At 37.5% G+C, this 18,513-nt stretch overlaps 3 protein-coding genes across 4 annotated transcripts in view; 1 reads left to right on the forward strand and 2 right to left on the reverse strand.

Moving 5' to 3' along the window:
* Positions 1-6,411: 6,411 nt before the first annotated feature.
* LOC114873509 (tuftelin-interacting protein 11) lies at positions 6,412-9,885 on the reverse strand. The gene is made up of 8 exons (XM_029181916.2): positions 9,522-9,885; positions 9,205-9,430; positions 8,949-9,126; positions 7,915-8,870; positions 7,642-7,838; positions 7,136-7,564; positions 6,911-7,068; positions 6,412-6,820 (listed from the first exon to the last, which is right to left on the reverse strand). The coding sequence occupies exons 1-8, from the start codon at positions 9,628-9,630 to the stop codon at positions 6,572-6,574; spliced, it is 2,502 nt and encodes an 833-aa protein (XP_029037749.1). The 5' UTR covers positions 9,631-9,885; the 3' UTR covers positions 6,412-6,571.
* A 309-nt stretch (positions 9,886-10,194) lies between these two features.
* The window catches only part of LOC114873516 (flotillin-2), a 66,678-nt gene continuing 58,359 nt past the window's right edge, over positions 10,195-18,513 (forward strand). For both annotated transcript variants that reach the window (XM_029181926.2, XM_029181927.2), the window contains exon 1: positions 10,195-10,471. In XM_029181926.2, coding sequence (XP_029037759.1) covers positions 10,423-10,471 — 49 coding nt within the window. In that variant the 5' untranslated portion in view covers positions 10,195-10,422. The remainder of the gene's footprint in view (positions 10,472-18,513) is intronic.
* LOC114873515 (glucose dehydrogenase [FAD, quinone]-like) lies at positions 12,309-15,660 on the reverse strand. Its single transcript, XM_029181925.2, has 3 exons — positions 15,415-15,660; positions 13,858-14,393; positions 12,309-13,657 (listed from the first exon to the last, which is right to left on the reverse strand). Exons 2-3 carry the CDS (start codon positions 14,387-14,389, stop codon positions 12,378-12,380), a joined length of 1,812 nt encoding a protein of 603 aa, XP_029037758.1. The 5' UTR covers positions 14,390-14,393; positions 15,415-15,660; the 3' UTR covers positions 12,309-12,377.

Below are 18,513 nucleotides of genomic sequence, written 5' to 3' on the forward strand. Positions count from 1 at the left end.
ACTCGATGTGGTTTATGTCAGCTCTTCGATAAGCGATAAGCGTGCTCTATATGCGGAAGCGTATACATTGCATGGTTCTTTCGACGTCTAAAAGCTAAATCAGTTGATAAACGATAAGGTTCAAGCATCTGTACTTTTACTAGCGGCAAATTTACAACGCGATGCCTGTATCTAGTAGCTAACAAAACTATGGTTTCTTTTCTGAATTATAAATTTCCAAGATATAATCGGTGTTCCGATATCCATTACGCATTTCTCGGAAAGTTTTTCTAATTATCTCGTTTGCTCCTATCGCTCTGTACCTATAAATTTAAAGAAAAATTCTTGAAATAGAAGAAACGAAGTCTGGCTAAGTATTTCCATAAGAAACAACCTGTAATAGTTACGGATCGTTCTAAATTCCTCTCTTAAACATCTCTAACGCGAAAGCATGCGATTATTGCTTTCGAAGATGTCGACATAACGTTCGAGGATAATGTCCCAGCTCCCAGCAGAGTTCTGTTTAATGCGCGATCTATTTTCCAGCGAAACGACTCAAGTAAAACCAGTTACCGATTCGAAGTTGCACGATGCGATGGTTCGTAGGGCCTTTGGAGGTAGGAATCACTTCCGGGCGTATTTGGATACCGATGCGCATGCGCGTATGTGTGTGTAATTACGTAAACCAGATGATACGAGCGGCGGTCACGGTTCACGATTGCAGTTACTTATGCTGAAATGACTGAGGTAAGATGGAGTAAGTGCAGACTGTAATTCCGTCTGAAGTAAACGCGCCCACACTGTCTCGCCAAAGAAGGTCAGAACCAAAGCGAGCACGGATTTGTCGTGTTCGTTCATAGAGCATTCAGACCGACTTAATATACGAGCCTGGCACACGGTTTACGTTCCCTGGAAAACTTGTTCGTTAATGCTCTGAAAACGGTGCTGTATTTTTCTTTAACAACACCGTCACATGGTTTCTCGTAACGCTTCGACGAGGCTGTGCTCGCTTGTAATGACCACTTTCTCACCCTTCCCTCGCGTTTATCCTTTTTAACCGGCATAGAGATATCGGCTGTAATGTTCGAATGATCATAACGCGATAAAAATCCGAGGTAACGTGCCACTCCGGGTATTTTATGGACTAATGTACCAGGTGCAAATTCAGGGAGGGACGATGGAAGCGATAGTCCTCCCTTCAAAGTTTTTACCATGTTCAAAAATTCATTTAATTGTTTTTTTTTATTTTAATATTATTTAATCATTTGTTTGGCAGTAGTCTGATTTTTACTAACATCAGTGAATTGAATAATGTTAGGTATTTGAGAAAAAAATAAATGTCCAAAACGTATTGTATCCAAGTGTGTACTAGAGCTCAGCTCGCCTATAAACTGAATCAAGCTTAAGACATGCTTGTACCTTATTTAGCAGGCGGATGCTTTAACATATTGCACTTTCAATATGTACACGCGTGTATACGTCTGTATCCTGGCACGAATGGCTCGCGTTATGAAATGGATTTATAATCGCGGTTTACACGTTTCTAGCGTTATGCAACTACGCAACGTATAACCAGAAAACTTTATGAAAATCGAGGTACGCTTCGATACCTTGTGCATTTTTGTCATTTTTTAATGTTACATTCAACGTGGTAGGAGCGGAAAGTTCACGAGGGCGCGTGTCGCTCGTTTATCAGACCCCGTAAGAATGGTACGATTGGAAATGCGTAAATTCTACAAGAAAGGTGTTTCCAAGCGATACTTTTCATGGGAATAAAAGTAACGATCGTATTTTGTGGATTAAGTATGATTACGGGCGTTATTTATGGCTGTGTATTCAACCCCTTTGAACCAACTGTCGTTAAAATCATCGAATCGACAAACTTACAACTGCGTTATTCTTATTCAGAATAAACAACACAACGTTCCCGTTGATTAACGTATTTTTACTTTTATATTCGTGTAAAAATGAATTTGAAAACTGAATGTGTGAAAAATTATAACAGAGGAGTTAAAAAAGTGAGGAATTACATCTGAACCAATATTGGTTCAAGTCTTGGGTCAAAGTTACCCCAACTATGTTAGTCACTCGTATCTAGGAATGTTAAAGCACTTAAAGCCTTAAACAAGAAAATAATTCCTCCGCGTGTTACGTGAATTTTCGAGATACTTCACCGTCAAATGATTAAATTGATATCAATTTTTCACAAATTCTTAGTCAACCATAACATAAACAAACAAGTTTAATCGTATAAATTCGCGAGAATATTTACACGAACAGTCGTGGATAAGAGGCATTCGCACGGATGGAGGTCGTTTAAATCAAGTCCGTAAGTGTTTAAACGAGCAGAAACGGGAGGATGGTGTGAGTGAACATAGAAGTTGTACACGCATAAGCACGACAATCGCGTGGGACCTGTTAGACCCGCCCTGTAACGACCAGATGTCATTATTCATTACGAGCGTACGTCGTTACGGGTTCCTCCTTCTTGATTAAAGGGCTAAAGAAAATTGTTTGGTCGGGCATCACCTTCTTCTTTTTACCGTGTATTTCACTTCCACTTCGCGATCGTGTATCGGCAACGATCTACGGTTTATTCAGAGGAATTTTAATTAGTTCTCTTGCTTTGCCGATCGAAAGAAATCTCTACTCGTTACTTTTATTTTTATTTATTTTTTTTTTTCATTCTTGCACTCCGCATTGAAGAGGATTTTAATTGCAATAGTAGCAATTTGATGTAACAATAATTATGTTATTCTGGTAATAATTATACGTAGATTTCCCCAGAAAACATAAAAGAAAAGTCGAGTGTACAAATGACATGATATCTCTTCAAGAAATCAATAAAAGCACGTTCTACTTGGTCCTACCGATCGAATAGCGATTCACGTAATGAAATGGTATCACGGAATGCAATCATTCGTGTTACTTACACACCCATAGACAGGACACGGTTACGTACACCTGCCAACGAATCGGCCAGTCAGATTATTCGCATAAGTATCTGGTCGAGATACACGAAAGTCACACCTGTTGCCCGCTCCGATACACTGGATGTTCCCTTCGTGTTCGTTCACCCGTGTCGTGTCAGCGTTTCCCCTCTGACTCATTCGTCGGCGAAAAAATTCCAGAATATCGTCGACATTTCGCTGGAACTAGCCTGACGAGCGAGTAATCTCACGGAATTCCGAGCTCATGATGCTTCGTCCTAAGCGAGCGTAAAAATTACTTAATCAAATTTTCTATCTTTTAAAGAACTTAACATTAGAATTATTATTCAGGTGAAGCGTCTCCGGGTTTCTTATTTTAAATTCCCAAATTTTGTTAAGGTACTTTTGTCAGAAAAATATGAAAAACAGCGAAATTTTGAAAAGAATCTCTTATTCTTTATTTCGCAACGTTTTGATCCTCTTCAGGCTTCTATTATAGAATCAGAAGTATTAAAATGAATTGGATAATGTTATGCTCAACTAGAAAGGGAACTGACGATTGTTTCTAAAGTCATCCTCAATCTCGGTGATCCTTTCTATAGAATACCAATGCATTGTGTGTAAGTGTAAATGACAGTTGTGCACAATATAAAGTGCATAAACTGGTCCGTGAAACACTGCAATATAGTTTAGTGCATTATAGCAGGAGCCACGACCTGGGAGGCCTTTCAGATAATACGGAAAGAGGAACAAAATAACGATCGAGGCTAAAGGAAGCCTGTCGAGCATATCTTGTACAGATATGCATTATGCGTTGTTCGCATTAAACTTCTTGCAATTCAAGTATTCACGTTCAGCTATTTTCAGCACAACATAGCAATATCGTACGATCGTGTAATTTTGCCCTTTTGTTTCGTTCAATTTAAAACTTTAAACACCATTGTAATTTATCACGGCTTACATGAAAGTGTTACTATTAGTATGAAATATGATGAAAACCGGTTTCCTTGTTCAAAATCCTTATTTTTCAGAAAACTGAACTTTCATGACATTTTACGATTATACTGTATATTATATTGTAAGCTGCAAATGTGTATAGTTTCACTGACATTCAAATTCTATTGAAGAAGAATTATTGTAATTTCGAGAATGCAAAGCTTGTAAGAACTTCTCTTTCTTTAAATCTCATCAGAACGCCCACCTGGCTATGTCATCCGTCCAGTTAATGCCTTGAATCATTCACCGAATTTATCCATGAGTTATATAAGCCTTATTAAGCGGTTTGTAATGTGAAAAATAGATGCTATGCAAATTTGTCTCGGTTTAAAGATACAAACGTTCGTCAAAGGCGAGACTAAATCACGTATTAACCTTTCGAAATATAATTTCTTAAAATATTGTGTAAGACGCGGCGAATACCATTAGCGCAGCTAATTCCATGGAACGTTCAATGAAAGTTACGATTTATATTTCCGCAACTCAAGTCGCAAAAAAACAGGATTAATCAGGAAAGTTGAAATTCCTTTCGCAACATTTCTGACACGTTTCAGTTCGTCCCTTGTCATCGATTTCTTACAAGCATTTGATACTCTCTCTTTCAAATATTTCAGAAACTCGATCACCAGAAATTCTATCTGTTCAGATTATTCGAAACTCGTAGATGTTTATTCTAAGACACGATTCGTCTAAGATCGAATTCGAGTGACTTCGAAGCAAAAATAATATGAAAAGTCGCAAATTTAGTCACCAATCTTAACATAATTTCCGGTTTACTTATTTAGGAACGCGATCACCGATCAATGGAGGGCAATCGATAAGTTGTTTGACTGTCTGTATAAGTACTTGGCATTTCGTGGAGGAACTTAGGGACAGCGATTTGCGTGGGATTGGAATGTTTGGGCGCGATCACATTTTACTGAAAACATATGTCTGTGAACGTTCTGCTTATTCCAGGCCATAGAAATCTCCAATTAACTATTTGCAATCATTTATGAAAGCCTTTATACATTCTATAAGAATTTATTAATTTAATTGAAGTCGTAGCGTTGGGACCATCATGGCGGTCAGTGTGTTGCCATAACCTTTGGAAATCCTTTCTATTTACTCTTTTCATAAAGTTTCCGTTTCTACCTTATTGCTCAAATAATGTATTTTTCATAATTTCTATCAAAAAGCATCCAATATGAATGATATCTTCACGACACGCGACTCCTTTCTTTTCCCAGTACGCCATTTTATTTTCGAACGCGGTCGTCAGTCCAATATTCCCTCGTTCGCGGGGCGACAATTTAGCTCGACGACTGTCTCAGAATGCGATAGACGTTAAAGATCTGGTCGGGTTCGACAAGTGCTCTCCTCCTGTGTATGCATATTGCATGCACACTTTCGTCCGTGCAAAAGAAAAACGGAGAAAGAGAGAGAGAGTGCAGAGACCGTCTCGAATCCCAGGTCTGTGCAGTAAAGGCAGCCAGTTACTAGGCAGACACACTCGGATACGATGCAAATTTTCTCGACACCCGAGAGTAGAGATCTGCTAGGCGTGTAGGCGAGAGATGTCCATCCTCTTACAGGACCAGTCCACCACTTCTACCAGACGTGGTGTCGTTGGTATGGGTGCCATAGGCGTCAGCTAGTATCTGACTCGTTCGACGAAGGAATGCAAAAATAGCTCCTTGTTTTCTTATAAGGAAGGAATCGTTGAATATCCTCATTGCTTCTATAAAATGGGTAGTCGTTAAAGGAAAGGCTGCTAATAGTCACATCGGTGATCTGCAAAGTGCAAATATGTTTCAACAAAATTTAATAAGTCCAGAATCCTTAGATTCAATTTAGGGAATAAAAAATTAACTATTTCTAATTTCTATTAACTATTCCTCTTGTTGTAGAATCTAGTGCGCCTGCTTCTTCCCCTTTAGTAAAGATCCATCATTGATTACAATTATTGTAATCGCGATACGTCTCTCAGATATTTCTGTAACATTATATTTCCATAGAATTAATTTGTGATCTCGAAATCGGTACAACAAGGTTGATAAGATGCTCCGATGGGAGCTCGCGCATGATGGCGCCCATGGCCGATACATAGGACCGGCAGACATCGTGGTGGTTGATACACGGTGCCTATTGGGCGACTCTGTAGGTACATACGTACGACTCCGCAGGATCACGTACAACTTTCCATATCGAGGAGTTTTATAGCTGTGTCTCGGTAGTGGGATAACCAGGGGCGCCTACACGCGTTCGACTTCGACCGCTTCGAACAGAAGTGGTCAATAAGACAAACATCCGTGAAACCGAGACTGCATTCGTGAAACGTGAATGCCAGGAGTATCGTCGAAGGAAAGAGATGTTCTCTGTATAGCACGAAACACGTTAGAGAGCTTCAGATGGAGCGTTACGATATAGACAGCAAATATAATGCGTGAAGCGAGGCTGTGTATACAGAAATAAGGGGTAAAAGGTTTATAACTCTTTTTAAGAGTTAATTAACAATAAAATATCATACAATACAAATTGTACAAAAGACAATAACCTTTATATACCATGCACTTTATACAATACAAATTTTTCAACTTCACTTTTGTCATCAGACTATTTTACAATATATGTACAAGATAAATTACACGTAATTGAACTTACATTATGAATTAGGATTGTTACAGTTAAAGTTCAGACATGTCCAATAAAGCGTTCAAATGTGTTGGCACCCAATTCATACCGTTGTGACAGACGAATAAGACGTTTCCGTCTATATAAGCTTGGACATTGCCCACTTTATAAACTTGTTTTGCTTCCCTATATCGATTCGGTATAGGCATAAACAGAATACCTCTTTCTTCGCATTTCTTTTGAACAAGGTCCTTGAAACCTTGAGGTATTTGCGACGCTGTTCGTACCGCTTCGGCGAGTCTCTGAAAATGAAAAATATATTTTATTACAAATACCGTCGAAACGACGGGTTATGAAAGAAATAGTTGCATAAATTTAGCGAATAAACGTACTTCCATTCTTGGCTGTGCGGTCGGTGGCATTTGTGACATGGTAGGTTGAGTCCTTTCTAAGCTCGTTAAATACGAAACTTGCTCCATCGCACCTGGTTGATGACTCTGTGGTGTGGAAACTGCTCTATTCATCATATCCAATGCTTTCTTAAAGTGTTCTGTAAATGAACAAATATACAGACCGAAAGTTCGACAATGCAGATCGAATTTATATCACGCACTTACCTTTCACTAATGGTTCACCCAACATTTTTTCGCTTAACATGCCTTTCCATCCCATGTACCAGTTTGTAACTTGATCATAATTAGGGGAATGATTCAACCAAAGCGCCAGAACTTGTAACCATTTTGGGAAGAAGAATTTATCCAATAATCCTGCCATTATATGAGATGGAATCAATTCTTTCCATTCGTACACCCAGTTCCATTGATCCAAATGTTGCTGATGTGGATTTATAACAAACTCTGACAATGCTATCTGTAACTTTGGTATAATATTTTTCACTAAGAAAGCCTCCATGTCTCCTTTCGCGAAGACTTTAGACCACGGTTGTAACATTAATCTAGCAGATCTGTCGGACGGATGCCAGCCTCCTAACGCCGATCCTAATTTACGTCGTATTATTGGATATATCGAAGTATCCAAGCGACTTCCTGTAATACAACACGAGTATTATCGATTCATATATAAAATTTCATGATTAATAATAACTGTTTGAAACTATACTAACGTAATAACGGTAGCCACGGATGAATCCATGTGTGAATAGGTACTGTGTCAGTAAGAGGATTCCATTCCTCTACTTCCAGAGTAAGCTTAGGAAGAATTAATAAATCTAAAATATTTTCTAATATCCAGACCGGAAGCAACGGCATCCAATATTCTATTAATTCGATGAGAGGTACTGGCTCCCTACATGTCCACTGTCTGAAATAAATATCAATAAAAATTGAGATAACGTTATATTAATACTTTTTTATTAACTTTTAAATGAAACACGTACTGTATAGCTCCTCTGATTGACGGCATCCAAGAATTCCAAACAAGGTGGTCATACGGATGCATAGTTCTTGTTTGAAGAGTAGTAATGCCACTTTCCAAAATAGACTTCCATTGTTCAAATAATTTAATCGGTTGTTTTGGTTGTATCAATGGATTCCAACTAGTTAGACAGTCCTTTATTTTCGGCCCAACAAAACTGCTAGCTAATTCACCGAGTTCGTACATTTTATACTCCTCATAATATTTATCTTGCAAATCTTTGAAAGCTTCTGCAGTTTCTTGCAGTGACAATTGGTTTGTTTCATCCATCAGTCTGTCTACAATTGCGAGAACGTTTTCTAAAGTGTCGATAAGGTGGTCGTGTTGATTTACGACTTTGGATAGATTTTTCTTTTCCGCCTCTAGTGCAATCACTCTGTCGCTCAGATGCCTTGTTCTTCTATCATTTTGTATGATATCCTGTTCGCACATGTCTACAAGGAGATTTAAGTTGTGCTGAAGTTCTGGCAACGCGAAGTTGACCTTAGATTTCTTATCAGTAACGACAATATTCTCATCGGGTCGTTGTTGACCACCAGCTATCGCGTGATATCCACTGAGAATTCTTTGTTCTGGACCAGTCATATCTATGACTTTGACCCTACTCATCTCATTAGAAATTCTCACTTTTTTATTTGGTTTCAACTTTCCATCTTCTATAACCTGATCAACGCTCCGATAAACATATTTTACTTTCTTCTTAGCGGCATTTCCATCTCCTTTCCGCCATTGTGATAATTTAGCTTTTGATTCTTTTCCGTCGTCCGTCTCCTCCTCCTTTTTCTTTTCAGGAATTTTTGGACCCTTTTCTGGTCCATAAGCACCAATTGCACCTCTACCTTTTCTCAAATGTGCTTCTACTGGTGCACTTATACCTTGTAACTGTTTACCCAATCCTTTTCCAGGTTCAAAGCCCATCTAAAACATGAATAAATTGATAAGTATAAACACGTAATTATATCTACATTAGTCAATTAAGTGATATTCCATATGTACCTGCAATAACAGTTTAGCTCCAATGCCTTTTGTATGGACTTCCCAACTACCCATTCCACTGTGCATTAACAATGGATTTACTTTATGTTTCTTTTTACGTAAACCTGCAATATCTCCATCTATATTTAATGAAAAAGATGGATGCTGATGAACACTACTTGGTCTTTCATCTTCAGAACTATAAAAGAAAAATAATGTAATTATTATTATTTCCATATAAAGATTCAAACAACTTGTTTAAAATGTATTATATTACCTTGAACTGTTTGGAAATTCTTTCTGTGATTTGCCTTCACTTTCATTATCACTTTCATTCTCATCCTTTTCTTCTGTTTCCTCCTTTGGCTTTCCGCTCTGTTGAATACCTCCTGCTACAAAATTTACAGGAGCAGTATAATTTTTTGGTCCTTTACTAGAACTTTTGAAACCCATTGATGGTCTAGCAGATAGTTCATCCTCGTCACTGTCATCAGCCCAAATGCCTGAAACAAACCAGCTTTGGTTAATATCCATACAAGAGCAGAAACAGAACACTCCCTTAAATCCATTAAGCAGGTAAAATAAAATGTTTACCAAGCATTTGTTGCTTCTTTGACAATTTCCGTCTAGGACGATTAATGTTGAATTCATTTTCAAGATCGTAATCTGTAATCTCAAAGCTTTCTACTTCGTCTTCCGACATTATGTCAATATGTAATAATACCGTATATAAAATAAAATATATTATATATGATATTTATGAATAAAGCTAAACAATAACAGGACTATCAAATATTAAAGGTTATGTTGCGTTGCATTCCCATCAAATTAAACTCTGCTCAGTTGGCAACGTCTATACAGTGCTACCATTAGCATTCTAATATTTTACTAACAAATTTCATTGCATATTTTACATGTTTCAATCAAGAGAATGAAACTTCTAAGCTAAATAATTTCTTTCAATTAGTATTTCAGTTTCAAAGAATGATTTTACATAAAAGGCAAAAAATAAAGAATAAGAAAAAAGCTACCGTGATACCAACATAAAAATAACGCATTTTAAACGTGACATAAGTACGCCTTTTATTTTCTTGTTTAAACGTATTTTATTTAATTTCTTATCGTACAAAAATGTTTAATTTGTTTTTATGATGTAAATGAAACGTAACACGAAATATGTAGCATGAAAAAGTCATTTATTTTGAAGATGTTGCTATGGATTATATTTGGTAGGTTGGTAGCGTCGCAAGCTAGGGTTTTGCAAAAGCTACAAATAATTTTGGGTAGTGGCTTTGAGTGACATCGTAACCTTACGACGCGCGACGAACACGGGTTATTGCATGTAATTAATGATTTACCGGGGTTTTTAAAATAATCCGTATATATTATCACTGCCGATTTCTTGTACAGATTAGTGTGTTAATGATAAAACCGTGTTAGTGTGGATTGTTTGTGCCGGTTTGTTGTTGCATCGTCGTCGAGATAAAGCTTGACAATGGGAAACGTTCACACTTGTGGTCCAAATGAAGCTCTCGTCGTATCAGGTATGTAAATAAATGCAAAACGTATATCTTTTTAATATTTTAATCGAGCGTTGCAATATATTAATCTAGAGCTGCCACGCTTGATTGCTTAAATTTAATCATAACATAATAGAATAATGTTAATCATGAAATATTATATGCTTCAAAAGATTATTGTTCATTAACATACTTTATCCATAAACATTTTTACATTCGAAGATTTGTTAAATCAGCTGACACACAGCTTGTCTTGTGAACATTGATGTATTTTGAGTTCAGCTTTACACCTGCAACTATTTACATTTCTCAGTTTGTGCATGGATAAACAGTTACTTATTAGGTGTGATGTATTATGTATAAGCACTCAGATAACAGTTACTTGCTAACAATTATTTGCTTGTTACAAAGACAAGATAGTATTATTAGGTAGATAATATTATCATCAGGTATAAATAAGTTATGAGCAGATTAAACAAATTAACAGAATACTAATTATAAAAGGTAGATAATAAAGGCACAATTGATTGCATGTACTATGTACGATGATAGATACATATGTACCATATTAAAAATATTATTTGAAATATTATTATATAAACATTAGTTCATAAACTTTATCAGAAACTAGTATAATAATACTTTCACAATATACCAGTAGAAATGCTAAGGGAGCAATGAATTTGAACTACATAATCTGAAGGTGAAATTGATGAAGTTCCATGTACGTGTGTAGTTTAATTCAGTCAATTGGATACAAGATCACAGGGTTAAGAATCTGTGGATCTAATATGCTATTGCATTAATCATTAATGTAATGCTTTATACAAAATTTTCAATGTTACATATGATTGCATTAATTTTATGCTTATATACACAATGTTATTTATGAAACCATTTAGTTTGAAAATGATTAAAATCGCATTACATTTTCACACATTGGTAGGATCTCTTTGATGCATTTAGTTATATGTAATTAAATAATTCATACACCTATAATTAAAGTCCATTAATTTACTATATAGTATTGACATTTAATAAATTCACAGTTATAGACGAGTACAAATATTTTAAATATGTAGTACAATGAATTTGAAATAATATAAGTTTTATGCAATTTTACATACAAAATAGGTATAGGTTTTTAAAATTTTAAAGTTCTATCAGCAAGTTTAATACAAATTGCCAATTAATCTTAATAATAATAATGAAAATATATTTGAAATGAATGTCAGTGTACCAGTTAGATTGGATATTTTTATCTAATTTCGCACGAAAACGTATCAGGGGAAATACAGATATGACTCAGCTTTTATTTATCATTATTAATGAACTTGTTGCGTGTTTTTATAAAGTTTCCTTTTAACCGAATGAACGAGAATGTGGGCCATTCGTTTGCTCTGCGACGCATTTCTGCACGCAAATAATTTATTATCCCTCGCCCAACTAATGAAGTAATATTACTTTCCTCGTCCTTAATACCATAGAATGTGACTTTTAAATGGAACACTCTTAATCGCACGATCTATCGCGTAATTAACTTTTCTCTTTGCAACCTCGAACCACAATCGATGCAATTTTCATTAGGGCTATAGAAAATTCGATCAATAAATTTTGTTTCAGTCGGTGAAAATCAAAATTTATAACTTACGATTAATCAGCGCTATTATTTATTCTTTTTCTAATACACTCTCTACGTCGAAAGTGAAATGTGTAGACTAGAAAAATCTTATGAAATTTGCATGAACTATAAACCTTCATAACTTCTGGAATTTTCAATTTTTTAAAATACTTTCTATTCTTTTTGATACTGCTCGATACCAGATCCAAATTTGTATATTGGCATCGCTGGTATCAATTCTAACATTACTTACGGATACCTGAGTATTTCATGAAATAATAATTCTACTCATAAAAGGAGTATACAAGTTCATTGCCAGTCTCGTTTGATCATATCAGCCGCTTTTTCTCCGATCATATAAATACCAGCATTCACGTGCCCAGTAGGCATGGCAGGCATGATCGATGCATCCGCGACCCTTAATCCTTGAACACCATACACCCTCAACCGCGGATCCACAACCGCGTATGCATCATCCTTTGGTCCCATTTTCACGGTACCAATTTCATGATTCATCATGGAAGGCAGATGTTTGATAGCGCATCTCCAATAATCATCGCTAGCGAACTGAAACGTTCTGCATCCAGGAATCTTGATATCGTGTAATCGGCTACCGTATTTCTGGAACGGTTGTGTCTTCGAGATATTGATAGCGTGTTTGATCCCCTCCAAAATGATTTCTATATCAGCAGGATGGGTGAAGAAGTTTGGTTCCATCCTAGGTGGTTCGTAAGGATCCTTTGACTTCAGAGTGATCCTCCCAACGCTTCTTGGGTTCTGTACGATGGGCCAGATGGACCATGCGTCCTGGTTCTCTATCGGTTTGTAAACAGTGTCATACAATTCGTCGGATATCCTGAGGGCCTTTTTCAAAGGCAGACCTCCGTCCGAGTGCAAAGATCCTGAGGCAAACAAAAGTTCCACGTCCGGTCTACTATCAGGAGCATACTTAGTCCTGATGAATGCTAAAGCTTCCGCTCCTCCCGGAAGCGACATCAGACCGTCTCCATGCAGAATGTATTCTATAAACACACTGGGCCTGGCTAGTCTACTTTGCAATAACGACACTGGTTGATCGACCAGGAAGGTCAGACCTAGGAAACCAACGTGTTCGTACATGCTGTATCCCACTTTGGAGTCTTGGATCACTTTGATCCCGAGTTCTTCCAGGTGATCCTTAGGTCCTATACCGGATAACATTAGTAGTTTGGCAGAGTCTATGGTGCCAGCAGAGAGGATCACCTCTTTAGAGCAAAATACCCTTTTGGATTGGTTGTTTCTCGTGTATTCCACGCCGTAAGTGCGATTTTTCTCGTTTATCAACACCTTGGTGACTGTGGCACCTGTGACGATGTTTAGATTCGATCTATTCACCCGGAGGTACGCTTTCGAAGCGCTACATCTGGTTCCTTTATCCAGATTCGCTTGGATGTAAGAGAATCCAATTTGGTCCTCGCCGTTGTAGTCGACGATCTGATAGCCTAGTTGTCTTCCAGCTTTCAGAAATGCCTTGGCTAGCTCTGTGTGATAAGGCACGTACTGCACGCACAGGTAACCTTTGTCCCCATGGTACGTGGAATTCTTGATGCCTGAATACGAATAGGTGGCTTAATCGTACCTGCTGAATATGGATTCGTATGGCATGTTAAGTCGAATCGTGTTGTATGATCTCTAATTTACGATATGCATATTTTTACCTGCTTTTTGTCAGGGCATAGGTTTTACTGCGATTAAGTTTTTGCATGTTGTCGAATAAAAATGGTAATTCCTATGTCGTTAATATACTCACCTGGAACGTCGAATTTTTCGCTTTTCTTGAAATAATGTAACACATCCTTGTACGACCAACCCTCGTTCCCCAACGCAGCCCAGATATCGTAATCCAATTTGTTTCCCCGAGTGTGGATCATATAATTAAGGGTGCTCGTTCCACCGAGGGCTTTGCCACGTGGCCAGGAACATTGTCGATTGATCATTCCTAAACAAGCGTTTGTCTGAGGTTCTACCTTGTAGCCCCAATTAAAGCTGGACAGTTGAAAGTAGCCAACGAGGATTGGCACTTGGTGAAGGAGACTTTCGGGCCCTCCTGCCTCCAACAACAAAATATTCCATTTTTTGTTCTCTGAGAGACGGTTGGCTAATACCGACCCAGCTGATCCAGCACCCACCACGATGAAGTCATATTTTTTGTTGTTCGGGTCGATTCTATTTAAAACTTCCGGCGATGGTCCATAGTTCTTTATTGCGTTTAAAAATGATTCTGACCGTCCAATGGAAACGAGGGACGATAGCAGTAACAGCGTATTAAGTAGGCTAGTCATGGTGCTGTAAAAAAAATATTTAAATTTATGGATTTGTTTGAAGATGAAAATTTCCTTATTGTTAGTAATCTTTGTTTAAATATAAAAAGGAAATACTAATTTAGGAAAATACGTGGCTCTCAAATTCTGAATTGTTTTATCTATATTTTTTATTTATTTTATAATCATTACTAAGACACTCTGTAAGGAATCTTTGCATAAATAATGCTTGTTGACATTTCAACTTCGCTTTCGTTGAATAAAACGCGCGCTTTCACTGTTATGTATATGTACTTAATTATGTGTATGTAGGTCAACACATAAATAACTGTGTTTCATTCATTTAACAATACTGTTTTGCAATATGAAAATTGAACAATCGACAATAGAAATTTATTATCATATTTTTAAACAAATATTAATTTTATTGAGAGAAAATTTGGATTTTACTAATTATCATATTTTGTTTGAAATTTAAAAAGGTATTTCTTATGAAACAAGACATAAAGATAAAATCTTATTCGGGGCTCAAAATTTCTACTTTCATTTCTGCCTCATTAGCAAAAAGTGTGAAATCGGGTCTATACAAGGTGTGTCCAATAATTTTTGACAGTCCTGATATTCTTTTTCTATTTCAAATAATGATTTGTTAGTTATACAAAGGAATGTAAAATTGCAAAAGTTATAGATTTTATGAAATATAAGGTCACACAAATTTTCAGCAGCACCCAAAAAAGGGAATAAAAGTGTTTTACCTTATAAAATAGCAATTTGAAATTCCACATAGATAGTTAACACATTTATAACACAATTTTTACTCTTTTATAACAAAAAATATGCAAAAATAAGCACAGAACAAGTATATATACTTTATAATAGAAATCATATTTATAATAATTTGCTATATATTAAAAATTTTATATAAATGAAAACACTAATGAAATTGATGTCCAATACAATAAACAAAGACATTGAACAGGTTAAATTTCACTGGCTGTTTGTATTATGAAGAAAATGATTGTTTGCCTGATGGCAATTATTATTACCGTAATATTTCTAATGTTCCTTGCGAGACGTGGTATCCTTCCTGATGATGTTGTGGGACTACCGAAACTGAAGACCCCGTGCCCACTTTCCACTTCAAGACCCACTAGAGAAATGCGCTTTCTCGTGTCGTTCACGTAATACTTACCGGGCTTGAGTAATGTTAACAACACGTACTCGGTCGACCCCTTCTCGTGTCGTTTTCTATATTGTGCATCTGTTTTATCTCGTTCACGTTCCACTTTTATGCTGGTCATTATGTACCTGGGTGTTTGGTATTCCTTTCGTGGGTGAATTTGTCACTTGAAAATCGTAAAGGACAATTCGTAAACTCTTTGGTACTTTTTTAACATATTCACTACCAGCGTTGAATTGAAAATTCCTTTCCCATAAATTATTTCGCTTTTCTTTTTTTTTTTTACAAAATAATTTAATATAACTTCAACTTATGCGACGTTAACTTTATAACTAACTAATTCATTTAATATTAGGATAACTTTCAATTTAGATTAATAATTGGAATATTTGAAAGAATTTATTTTTGAAATTGCATTCCGCATAAAATTTATTCGAACCAATTCCAAATCAATATCAAAGGCGAGTAAAAAACGTGATTGATATATGAGAAATTTATATGCTATATTTTTACGTTAAACTGTACATATATAAAACTTAATTAACACTTCATTTTGGTATACTAATCTTTAGATCACGGTTTTCAATCAGTCGGATATCCCCACTCCTTTTTAATCATGTCCGCACATTTTTCGGCGATCATGAATACAGGGATATTGGTATGGCCTGTTGGAATTTCTGGAATTATGGAAGCATCAGCCACTCTTAGTCCTTTAATACCAATTACCTGAAATGTTAAAACTTCTATTCATTTCATCGCTCACAATCAAATAAAAAATGATTGGAAACTAAATTTGTACGTACCTTAAGGGTTGGATCGACGACAGCAGTCTTGTCATTCTTAGGACCCATTTTGCAAGTGCCAGAATAATGATAAATAGTTAAAGTTTCCATCCTAGTATTGCACAGCCAGTAATCGTCCGAGTCAAACGGGTACTTCTCACAGTCGGATACTGTTCTGTTATAAAACTTCACGCCAAGCCTTCTCATGGCTTTCGTTTCGCCAACCTGTAAGGCGAATCTGATCCCTTTCAGTAACACCCTTATATCTTCCGGATCGTCCAGATAATTGGCTACAATACGTGGCTTAACATTCACGTCTCTGGACCTCAGTCTTATCCATCCACGACTTTTCGGCCTGAGTAACATAGGGAATACACCCCAGGAGTAGGTGCTCTGAAAGAACGAGAATTTGTCCAGTATTTCCTGATTGAAGCCAAAATTATCCATCGTAGCTTTGAAGGAATAAATCGAGCCCATCAGTGCCATCAGTTCTATGTTCGGCATTCCGTCACGATTCTTTGGATCATCCAGATCCGCGAAGGCGATGCCTTCGACTCCACCGCTGACGGTCAATGGTCCTTTCTGATCCATCAGAAAGTCTTTGGCGTATGGTTTCGAAATGTCTGCTAGATCGTACATCAATCCGCTGACAGGCTCGTCAACCGTGAACGTGAGTCCACCGTACACTATGTGATCCATCAAATTGTCCCCGACCCGCGAATCCTTTATCACGTCTATCCCAAGTTTCGTTAAGTGCTCTGCTGGGCCTACTCCGGAGAGCATCAGCAACTGAGGGGATCCTATAGCACCCGCGCATAAAATCACTTCCTTGTTCGCGTACACCGTCACACGGCGATTGTTCTTCACGAATTCCACACCTACAGCCCGTTTCCTCTTTTTGTCTATAAGTATTTTATGCACCATACTCATTTTAGTTACCTGGAGATTGCTGCGCCTTATGCCAGACAGGTAGGCCTTGTTGCTACTCATCCGATACCCACGGAAAGTGTTGGATTGTATTTGTGAAAAACCAATCTGTTTCTGCCCATTGTAATCCACCAATGGGTAACCCAGTTCCTGACCAGCCTCCAGGAACGCGGTTAGCAAGGGTGATTTATACGCCGCGTAGTCTATGGTCACTGGTCCATCAGTGCTATGGTACTTTTTGTCATTCCTCAACTTGGGTATCTGGATGTTTTCTAACTTCTTGAAGTATTTTAACGCGTCCTTGTACGCCCATCCATCGTTCCCTAATTCAGCCCATCTGTCGTAATCCTTTGGGTTTCCTCTGGTGGCGATCATGTAGTTCAAGACACTGCTACCACCCATCACTTTGCCCCTGGGCCACTTGCACCTGTGCCCTTTCATACCCATGCAATATTTGTCAGACGGTTCTGTTTCGTACTTCCAATTTATCTCGTCTACATCCTGCAAGAAGGATGCCACGACGGGGACGTCCATGAATAGAGACTCTTCAGGGCCTGCCTCTATCAGTAGTACCCTTAAGTTCCGAACCTCGCTAAGCCTGGATGCTATAGCTGCACCAGCTGTCCCAGCACCTACTACTATGAAATCGTAGAAGGAATTGAGTATTGGCGTCACATCTGGTTGGGCGTTTTCAAGGAATCGTTGATTGTTAAGTAACAAATTTAGAACACCTATCCCAGTATTCAGGAGGTTCTCTGTTATAGATGAATTGAAATCGTTATAGCCGTACAGGTTCGCGTATCGTCTTGGTTCAGCGACTGACCAGTACTGTCCGGGGAAAATCGTTAACATAATGATTGACAGATAAATGAGCCGCGAGATGACGAAAATGGAACGAGCGTCAGCGTTCATCTTGGATGATTTTTACGCGGGAAATGACACTTCGATTGCTCCTCGCTCGGTATATATAATCCTGTAAGTCCTGCTTTTTTCTTCATATATAGGAATACGTTATGAGCGATGCTGTTCCTGTTGGATTAGTTTCTTGATTAAGAGGTGTTTGTATCCTTTTTTGTTTCCCTGGAATTGGGATTCCCTGAAATCTTTCGATGCAGTTCGAGGTTTTCCTCAACGAAAACTCACTTTAATTTTGTAGGGATGAGCATTGCGAGGTATCTTGAGTTGGGTGGGTGGAAGGATTCACTTAAGATCCACTTAACAGAAGGATTTTGCTTAACCCCATCGTTGTAAACAAT

This window comes from Osmia bicornis, chromosome 6 (genome assembly GCF_907164935.1).
Source record: "Osmia bicornis bicornis chromosome 6, iOsmBic2.1, whole genome shotgun sequence".
In the NCBI taxonomy this organism is placed as follows: Eukaryota; Metazoa; Arthropoda; class Insecta; order Hymenoptera; family Megachilidae; genus Osmia; species Osmia bicornis.